Source organism: Salvia splendens, chromosome 8, assembly GCF_004379255.2.
Source record: "Salvia splendens isolate huo1 chromosome 8, SspV2, whole genome shotgun sequence".
NCBI classification, from domain to species: domain Eukaryota; kingdom Viridiplantae; phylum Streptophyta; class Magnoliopsida; order Lamiales; family Lamiaceae; genus Salvia; species Salvia splendens.
Genome location: NC_056039.1, coordinates 5,233,671 through 5,244,357, shown reverse-complemented (window position 1 = coordinate 5,244,357; position 10,687 = coordinate 5,233,671). Strand labels below are relative to the sequence as shown.

General features: G+C 34.7%; 1 protein-coding gene, 1 long non-coding RNA gene and 2 other non-coding genes across 4 annotated transcripts; 3 read left to right on the top strand and 1 right to left on the bottom strand.

The window, feature by feature from the left end:
* The first annotated feature begins 2,074 nt into the window (after positions 1–2,074).
* Positions 2,075–2,160, top strand: LOC121746318. Its single transcript, XR_006039018.1, has one exon. It is a non-coding gene; the product is annotated as a small nucleolar RNA Z159/U59 (small nucleolar RNA).
* A 110-nt stretch (positions 2,161–2,270) lies between these two features.
* On the top strand, positions 2,271–2,356 carry LOC121746273. The gene has a single exon (XR_006038976.1). It is a non-coding gene; the product is annotated as a small nucleolar RNA SNOR75 (small nucleolar RNA).
* Positions 2,357–4,206: 1,850 nt separating this feature from the next.
* Positions 4,207–5,511, bottom strand: LOC121744782. Its single transcript, XR_006038662.1, has 2 exons — positions 4,963–5,511; positions 4,207–4,685 (listed from the first exon to the last, which is right to left on the bottom strand). It is a non-coding gene; the product is annotated as an uncharacterized LOC121744782 (long non-coding RNA).
* A 339-nt stretch (positions 5,512–5,850) lies between these two features.
* LOC121744780 (cell division cycle protein 48 homolog) lies at positions 5,851–9,881 on the top strand. Its single transcript, XM_042138419.1, has 9 exons — positions 5,851–6,008; positions 6,136–6,301; positions 6,854–7,082; positions 7,173–7,939; positions 8,027–8,248; positions 8,340–8,411; positions 8,489–8,770; positions 8,895–9,254; positions 9,354–9,881. Exons 1-9 carry the CDS (start codon positions 5,980–5,982, stop codon positions 9,648–9,650), a joined length of 2,424 nt encoding a protein of 807 aa, XP_041994353.1. The 5' UTR covers positions 5,851–5,979; the 3' UTR covers positions 9,651–9,881.
* Positions 9,882–10,687: the final 806 nt, after the last annotated feature.

The following is a 10,687-nucleotide window of genomic DNA, read 5'->3' as shown; positions in this document are numbered from 1 at the left end:
CTAGCCAACTCACCGGAGCTAACTTGGGTAGCCCCGACGCCGGACCAAGCGGTTCCCAACGCCGACCGCAAGGAAGGAAGAAGGCGGCAGCCGAGCGCCGGCGCTCCGCGACTCCATCGGCCCCCGACCCCGAACCTGCACCCTATGTTCCACCTCCACCCCGAACAACTCGTTGTGGGCCCTTTTGGCCCAACTCAATATGGCCGATAGGTCAACTATGACCCCCACGCAACTTCAAACGCACGAGGGCATGATAGTGGGTCTCCAAAAACAATTGGGGTTGTTGCCGCCGGATGAGTAGTCTTCCTCGGGTAATATTAGCCAATAATTATGTAATTTTTAATTTTTAGTATTTTAATTATGTAATTTTTAATTTTTAGGATTTTAATTATGTCTTTTTTATTTTATTTGTATTTTGTAATATTTATTGTGATTTTTTAATGAATTTTAGTATTATGGAAATGTTTATGTTTAATTGAATATTAAATTAATTGTGCTCATCCTTGCGGAAGAGCACAGTTGTGGGTGTTGTGCTCTTGCAAGAGAGCAAGCATGAATAGTACCGCCCGGGCCCACAACCGTGCCGCTGGCAAGAGCACGGTTGTGGATGCTCTTAAATTTAGTCTAAAATACTTCAAACTTTACATTCTTTTTTTTTTTCTAAAACCGGCCTAAATAAAATACTTTTGGCAAAAACTTTTATCAATGTGGGCAGTCATGAACGTTTATGATATTTTAATTATTTTTTTATGTTTGTGATTAGTAGGATAAAAAAATACAAATCACGTTAATTTAATCGTGCCGGGTAGAATAAAAAAAGTTATGTATGCCAGTTAGTTAGATATGGCGATTGATCTAATGTGAGAAATAACAAAAAAAATTGTGATATTTTATACTACCAATTTTAAGTTTATGAAAAATTTGATCAAAATTCATTATTTTGAGAACTAATACAAGTAAATAAATGAAACGTCTTTACTCTTGTAAATCTACTGCATCACTACCTTAAACTTAGGTTAACACTAATTCAGTTTATATGGAATCTTCATCAACAGTGGAGTAGTAATTAGGAATTGAATCATGTTATGGTTAAAATGTCACGCAGTCTTATATTCGCAATATAGAATTGATGCGAATTTCAATTTTTTAACATCCATGCTTGTGATTTAGAGTTTGCAAGACAATATCACAACTAACAAGTTTTATATCCCCTCGTTTTCATGTTTCGACTTATACTACACACTCCACGAGTTTTTTGTATTCGATTTTCAAAACATAAATGATTTGATGTTATTGATTTCATTCTTTAAAAATAGAAACCACCTTCTTTATTCCAGTATATCTTTTTTTAAAAAAATTATATTTCAGTAAGTTATTTTTTAATCTCTATTAACAACATTTCAATATCTATTACTCCCTCCGTCCCAGAAAGATTGTCTCATTTCCTTTTTTACATTCGTTTTGCAAAAATAATAATAAATAGTTAGAGCAGAGAGATAATAAAGTAAAAAGAGAGAATAATATAGAAAATAGTCTTACATACATTATTCTTTCTCTTATTTTACCCTCTTTCAACTTACCTATTTATTATTATTTTGCAAAACGAGTGCAAAAAATGAACTGGAACAATATTTATTGGACGGAGGGAGTAACTCTTATCATTTCAAATAGTACTAGTATGTTAGAGTCGTTGGGTGTTAGGAGGGCATATTTTCACAAGCCCAAACAATATCGGCCCAATAAATTAGTTTTCAAATTCAGCTCTAGGGTTTGACATAGTACTCTATATAAATGCCCACTCCCATCTTCAAATAGCATCGCACAACAATCTCGCTTTCTAAGTTACTGATTTGCTCATTTCCTTTTCCTCTCACGCTTCATTCTTCAATTGGATTTGTGTTTTTTCTTTTCTCTGATGATGTATTCAACTAATGACCTTTTATCTCCTGAGATAAATTTATGTGCTGAATACATGTAGGCTGAAGAGATTCATTTCTTGTTATGATTTTAATTTTTTTCTTTTGCATCGTGTTAATTTTCCGATGACTTTTCTAATTATTTTTTCTGCGTGTTGGCATCTGATGATGATTACAACATAAACTTTCGTTCTTCTGAGAATTTTTTGTGCGGAAGATATATGGAGACCTGAACTGAAGATGCTTTCAATTTTAATTTTCATTTCAAAATTTATTTTTTTAAAGTCATATAGATTTCGTTTTTGTTCATTAGATTCTAGAAATTATGTGTTGGTTTCGAAGGGGTTTTGTTGGTCTCAGTGATGATGAACCATAGATGACGAGTCTGATATCCATTCTTAAAAATATTGATGACAATTCGAGGCATTTGTCTGAGAGGTTCAATATTACCCCATTTCATATCCAACTGTTGTTTTAATTATCTGCTTTTGTCATAAATTGACTATTTTATTAAAAAATTGAACTCTAATCACGGTGAAGTTTTGCAATAGGAAATATAATCCCCAATCTGTTCAAAACCACAATGAATTGGAGTTCCTATGATATGCACGCAGTATAGTTTTGGAAAGCAATACGATTGGAAAAAACACGTCTATTAGTTGTCGAGTGAACTACATTTTAGGTTTTTGGACAATCAAGATCTAACGTTTTCTAGTAATTGACTATTTTATTTGTACAATTAATCATTTTATGGTTTCATCTTTAGACCATCTCCAATTTTATCCTAAAACCTAAAATTGGATAGGTAATTAGCTTCAATAGTACTCCAAATTCAATCTCATTTTTTGGTTTTTTGGAAAAAATTACATATTTTTAGTTTTACACCAAAATTTTAATCCAAAAGTTTTTCAAATTTTGTCAGTAAAAAAAGCCTAATGTAGAGAATATTATTCTGAGTTTGAGTTTTATGTAAATGGTTGGTGTAAAATAATATTTGTTGTGACATTTATACTAAAACCTTACTAAAATAGATTTGAAGTAAATATGCTTTAATAAAGATTTTTGCTTATTCGAAGATAATTTCACCTTTTTTTGCCACTATTGACTATTAAGTAATATATGTCATTCAAAGTTTATCTGAATTGATAGGGGTATTAAATAATTCGTCCGATACCTTCTGTGTAATTGTGGAAATGATAGGGGTATTAAATAATTCATCCGATACCTTCTGTGTAATTTTGGTTTCAGTTAATTTTCGCTTACTTTGTTTTCTTTTTCTTATATTATATTTCACAAATGTGTATTTTAATCGAGTTAATCTGAATGTTAATTATCAATTGAAATACTGCTATTTAATTAGTTGCTGATTCACCTATTTATTGGTTATATTTTTATAATTATTCTAATTATTGGTCGAATTTAATTAATTGATTTTCGATTTTTAATTTTAATTAATTAATTAAATTTATTTTTATATTTTGTGAAAAAAAAAGATGAGAAAAGGAGGAAAATTAATAAAAATAGATATTGGACCCCCAAAATCAAATAGTTTTTGGACCGGATACCCAAATTGTCAAAATTGTCAGTCTTAGGCTATTATCAAAAAATTATTTAGATTCATAAATATGTAAATAGTATATCATATAATGCCAGTAAAAATTATCTTAAAAACTTTCTTCTATGGTCTAAAAGAAATCTGTTTGCTGGATTCATTACTTATCTGCATTGATTGTTTTGCGTTTTTTGATTAAAGATGGCTTAAAAATTTACCAAGAAAATATTTTGAGATTGTGTATCATTACAATAGTTGTGGATATTATGGAAACAAAATATGTTATATTTATAGCATTTATTATATGGATATTATGGAAACTAAATACTTTCTACGATCCCACAAGAATATGCACTATTTTCTTTTTAATCAGTCCCATAAGAATATGCACTTTCTAATTTTAGAAAGTATTTTCTCTCTAAAGAGGTTGTACTCATTCTCCACTTACAATACTTTAATTACTTATTATCTCTACCTCTCTTTAACTTTATCAATTTTCAATTAAAATTCGGAGGACGTATGTTTTGTTAATAGTAGCACTTATTAGTCGCTGGCTCACTGCTACTTTCTTAGGCCTTGTTTGATTCTCATGTTAGGATATGATTGAATATGATAGTCTTAGCCTAATATGCATGATTGATATCTAGAATTCTTATCTTATTCAATGTTTGTTTGTACCGATTTATATCATGAGTTTGTTTAACTTCTATTTATTTTGGAGACTAAAAACTCTACATATAAATGTGTATGGACAAAAATGTCCTCATTAATTTTTCTAATGCACAATTGCTTGGTGCTCTTTGCTCTTTCATGACATCTTTTCCTCAGCAAAAACACTTGATGAGATGATGGACCTCGTCTCTATTCCAGTCAAACACTACAACTAATCTTTCTTGAACCAATAATCACAAAATCCATCATGTCAAACAATACACAACAATGAAACAAACAAGAGGAAGTACAACAGTTAAAAAAAGCATTGATCCATCTTGGAAGCGGTCCGGATGCAGCGGTAGAGTGGCGAGCACAGCCCCCCATCCCATCCAAAGACTTTATTCTCAATCACATCCAATTTGCTTCAAAGGACAACAACTTAAATTGAGTTAGAACATAGTGTAATTGACATCTCATCATGGAGAAACATCACAACCTCCAATTTTTTGAGAAATAAATGAATCCAACTAAAGGCGCTCCCTAGCCTTCATTGATTTTGAAATCTGAATTACAGAAAAATTAAATTGTCACACAGCAAATGGAGCAAGTCTAATGACATCCAAATTAATTGAAAGGAACAACAAAAAACCAATTTAGAACATCTTCTAATTTTCATCTCAATCAATTGCAAACACACAAGCCTATCAATTACCGGAAAGAAGATAACAGAAGAAATCTCATAGACGTACGCTCAAATAAAACCCTAACGATTTGAATCTTGCATACGTTTTAGTCGCTCTTTATTGCCCAATTAATCAAAACAAAAAAACAAGGTCATACCTGAAAATATAATTCGCCGTTCCTGATAACTGCCTTGTGAGAAAAATTGAATTTGGTGTGAGGAATAGGGATGTAGATAGAAGAAGGTGGAGGGGTAATAAGGTCACAAATACTTGGTAAAGCTAGATGGGAAAATTGTGATAATGCCTATCACTGGCTTTTGCTGAGTTAGGGTTATCTGAAGAAGAGTAGTTAACTAATATGATTTGAACCGAGTCACCTTTATTTTCTCTGCTCATGAAGATTCCTTAACATGGCAAACAAACAGAAGAAATAAGAGGGATAAGTGGGCTTATCAATGCCTAACATGACAAACAAACGAGGCCTTAGTTAGCTGTTCAATGATAGTCACAGTTTGTTCTATTCACACCTAAATTATTTTTAACTTATATAATCCTTAATCATCAATTTTTTCAAAGCCCCCCAATGCTGACTAGTTGATGTTTGCGAAGAGTGCTTTTTCGGTTTTTTGATGCGAAAAAAATATCTGGCCATCTCATACTAGTAGTACGTACTAATTGAATTTTTGGACTCGCCAATTTCAAGGAAAAAGCCAAAATTTTTCTAGATATTTTGAAAATTCCACTCTCAGCAGTGTAGATAATGGGTCATCATGTTATCGAAATCGTGTTTAATGTTAATGGAGAGTGGAAATATTGGGCAATGAAATACTCATGTACATCACCTATGATGATTCTATAATCCTACTTTTGTTTAAAATAAAAGGTTACAAAAAATAGTTCAAACTTGCAGATATACAAAATACTAACAAGAAACTTGCCAAAATACAATTATTTTGATATGGTAGGAGTAGATAAGATAAGGTGGAAAGTCCAAAATTAAGTATACAATTTATACAAGTGAGTTGAATTAATAAATTAAGTCGCAACGATATACGTACGCACAACTCGTATCTCTATTTCCTCTCATTATCCAACTCACTGCTCTCATTCTTCCCTCAATCGAAGAAACTACAACACTCGTCTCCAATTTCTCCAACACCGCAATTCTCAGATCATGACCAACCAAGCTGACTCCTCCGATTCGTAAGTTCACCCAATTTATTACTGCCTCTGAATCAGCTCTTCTTCGATCGGTTGCAGTTTTTCCTTTTCTCTTGCTTTTAAAGTAATCGCCGCCCAAATCTGAAGCTTCTTTGGTTGTTCTGAGTAGGAAAGGTGCGAAGAAGGACTTCTCAACCGCGATTTTGGAGAGGAAGAAGGCGGCCAATCGCCTTGTCGTCGATGAGGCGGTCAACGACGACAACTCCGTCGTCTCCCTCCACCCCGCTACCATGGAGAAGCTCCAGATTTTTCGTGGAGACACTGTTTTGATCAAGGTTTAATTTTTATTTGCAAATATTCTCAAAATTTCTGGATTTGTGAGAGCAAGGTTTAGGGTTTTTTGTTGATGACTGTTTTATCTCTGGAGATTAGAATGGATTAGGAGTTCTTAAAAAGGAATTGTTTGGTGATTATGCTTAAGAATTTGGTATATCCCTGTATTAACTTGATGGGAGTCTATGCTAATCTGTCTATTAGGCTCCATCGCTTTTCCCGAGAACTATGACTTCTGAGTTGAGAATCGAAGAATTTCTTCATATAAGATTTATTGGATGATTTTAGTTTTATTAATTACAGATGTGAGTGATCATTCAACAACTTAAAGATGCTGAGTGATTTTTTAATTGTCTATTTGGTGGTGGCATGATCTGCTATTGACCTTAGATTTAAATCTTTCGACTGTGTCTATTTGGTAGTGCCATGATCTGCTGTTGAATATTTATGTTCTTTTGATGTTGTGGTTGTTATTATTGTGTTCTTGTATTCACCTTTTGAAATATTCCATCGGTGCACTAAAACTTGGAGTCTGTTGTTATTTTGGTTTCCAGGGGAAGAAAAGAAAAGATACTGTCTGCATTGCCCTTGCTGATGATGCATGTGAAGAGCCAAAGATTAGGGTGAACAAGGTTGTCAGGTCAAACTTGAGGGTTCGGCTTGGGGATGTTGTATCTGTTCATCAGTGTCCAGATGTTAAATACGGAAAGCGTGTGCACATACTACCCATAGATGATACGATAGAAGGTCTCACTGGGGATCTTTTTGACGCATATCTCAAACGTAAGTCACTAAAATCTTGAGGGATTTGTATCTCTTTCCTGATATAGAGTATTTGAAAACATATTTGATTTTTGATATTTGTCCATGCAGCATACTTTCTTGAAGCATATCGCCCTGTGAGGAAAGGAGACCATCTTCTTGTGAGAGGTGGGATGAGGAGCGTGGAATTTAAGGTTGTTGAGACAGATCCTGGGGAATATTGTGTTGTGGCTCCTGATACCGAGATCTTCTGTGAAGGGGAGCCTATCAGGAGAGAGGATGAAGATAGACTAGATGAAGTTGGCTATGACGATGTTGGTGGAGTTCGGAAACAGATGGCTCAGATCCGTGAATTAGTGGAGTTGCCACTGAGACATCCTCAGCTATTCAAATCTATTGGTGTGAAGCCTCCAAAAGGAATTCTACTTTATGGACCACCTGGTTCTGGAAAGACTTTGATTGCTCGAGCTGTTGCTAATGAAACTGGTGCTTTCTTTTTCTTGATTAATGGTCCAGAAATTATGTCTAAATTGGCTGGAGAGAGTGAGAGTAATCTGAGAAAGGCATTTGAGGAGGCTGAGAAGAATGCTCCATCTATTATTTTCATTGATGAACTTGACTCAATAGCTCCTAAGAGAGAGAAAACACATGGAGAAGTTGAGAGGAGGATTGTTTCTCAACTCCTGACTCTCATGGATGGTTTGAAATCTCGTGCGCATGTTATCGTTATGGGCGCGACTAACCGACCAAACAGCATTGACCCTGCTCTTAGGAGGTTTGGTAGGTTTGACAGGGAGATAGATATTGGTGTTCCTGATGAAGTTGGACGCCTCGAAGTTCTTAGGATTCATACCAAGAACATGAAGCTTTCTGAAGATGTATGTCCTACACCTCTTACTTGGAATTTACACATAGTTATACATTAACCATTCATTAATATTGACCAGATATCAATGAACTCTCAGGTTGATTTAGAAAGAATCTCAAAGGACACCCATGGCTATGTCGGTGCCGATCTTGCAGCTCTCTGCACAGAAGCTGCACTACAGTGCATCAGAGAGAAAATGGATGTTATCGACTTGGAAGATGATTCAATTGATGCAGAGATACTGAACTCTATGGCCGTAACAAATGAGCACTTCCATACTGCTCTTGGGATAAGCAATCCATCTGCTTTGCGAGAGACAGTAAGTGAACTTGTGTTGTATCCATGTTTTGCCTCAAGGTATTCATGTTTTGTGATATTTACTCACAATATTCTGTTGAATTTATGAACAGGTAGTTGAAGTACCCAATGTCTCTTGGGAAGATATTGGAGGGCTTGAAAATGTTAAGAGGGAGCTTCAGGAGGTACAATAACTATGTAGTCATATTTTCGTATTCAGCTATTATATTTAAATGTACTAAACCTGTTCATCTTCTTCTAGACTGTTCAATATCCTGTGGAACATCCAGAAAAGTTTGAGAAATTTGGCATGTCGCCTTCAAAGGGTGTTTTATTCTATGGTCCTCCTGGGTGTGGTAAGACACTGCTTGCCAAGGCAATCGCAAATGAATGTCAGGCCAATTTTATCAGTGTGAAAGGGCCTGAACTGCTTACCATGTGGTTCGGAGAGAGTGAAGCTAATGTCCGTGAAATATTTGACAAGGCTAGACAATCCGCTCCTTGTGTTCTCTTCTTTGACGAGCTTGACTCTATTGCTACCCAGGTACTTATGAATTTGTATTTGTAAGTAATTAATATTTGAGTTGATTTACAATTCAGAAATTAGTATTCATTATGCTAAATTACAAGTATGGCCTACAGTCATTAAATATTGTTATGTGGTGCAGAGAGGAGGCAGTGTTGGTGATGCAGGCGGTGCTGCTGATAGAGTTCTCAACCAACTTCTCACAGAGATGGATGGCATGAATGCCAAAAAGACTGTTTTCATTATTGGGGCCACTAACAGACCTGACATAATTGATCCCGCGCTTCTTCGCCCAGGTCGTCTTGATCAATTGATATACATCCCTCTGCCAGATGAGGATTCTCGTCATCAAATCTTCAAAGCCTGCCTTAGAAAATCGCCCCTTTCCAAAGATGTCGATCTACGAGCTCTGGCCAAGTACACTCAAGGATTTAGTGGGGCAGACATCACAGAGATTTGTCAGCGGGCTTGCAAATATGCCATAAGAGAGAACATCGAGAAAGTATGCGTTCTTCTTATTCTTCTTAAATTATAATCATAAACCTATCTTCCTGGGGTAATGGGTGTGAGGTTTCTGATGATGTTGTTTTTGCTTATTCAGGACATAGAAAGAGAGAAGAAGAGATTAGATAATCCTGACTCAATGGAGGAAGACGAGACTGATGAAGTGTCCGAGATCACACCCTCACATTTTGAGGAGTCAATGAAATATGCTCGTAGAAGTGTGAGCGATGCTGATATACGCAAGTACCAGGCCTTTGCGCAGACCTTGCAGCAGTCTCGTGGGTTTGGGACAGAATTCAGGTTTCCTGAAGCCACCGGGGGTGGGGCATCTGGATCCGACCCATTTGCAGCCCCTGCCGGTGGAGCTGCTGATGACGACGACTTATATAGTTAGGCTTCCTGGAGTTCCAGATATATACTAGTAATTTGCTGTAACTTATGTTTCCAGAGTCTTGAGTATCTTCACCTGACACCAGCAATGGTTTATCTTTAGATTACCTTTGTTTTTTTTTACTTTTTGAGGATTTATGGAGTTAGTTACCTCTACTACTAGTACTATTTTCTGTCTGTTTCCACTGATTGGCATCTCTCTATCTATATATCTGAGTCATTGCGTGTGAACTAACCACATGTGTCCGATTTGTTGCACATATTTTTCAAGTTATGACTCATCACTTGAGTAGAGACAGGAGAAATTATTCTTTATTTGTCACACCTATATCAATCTAGTTGCGATTTACTTAGCTATTTTCTCACAATATATCATACCCCTTGTGGCCTGGATAGTAAACCATGAAATGACTATTTTCCAACATGTATTAGCATCCATTTGACTAGATATTCTATATGAATAAAATTATTGAATTAGTATTATATTAAATGGACAATAACCATTGATTAAATTTGATTAAATTCTGGTTTAGTATTATATTAAATGGATAATAACCATTGATTAAATTTGGTTAAATTTTGGTTTGTTCTATAAATTTTGAAATTGGAATATTTATTCATAAAATTTGAATTTTTCTCAATTGTCTCATCCATGCACAAATCAACATCTTTTTGTGTTGTTATAATTTACAATATTTCAACAAGATAAGAAGAGAAATGAGAAAATAAAAAATTGTATAGACGTGACAATTGAAAATATTTGAAACTTCGTGATTTAATATTTTAATTTAAAAGTTCATATGATATGCAAACTTGACATGACTATTACTCATATATTATAAAAATGAAGTTGGTATTAGTATACATAGAAAATTTTTGAAGATGAGATTTAATAAATTTGCTAAAAGTCAAGCAAACGTTTCTTTTAATGTTGGGTATCGAATTGTTCCTTGTAGTGTAAACTTTAAATATTGCTTTTAATATATGATATATTGAAAAACTAAATATACCAACAAGATAATCTATCCCTATAAATAACCC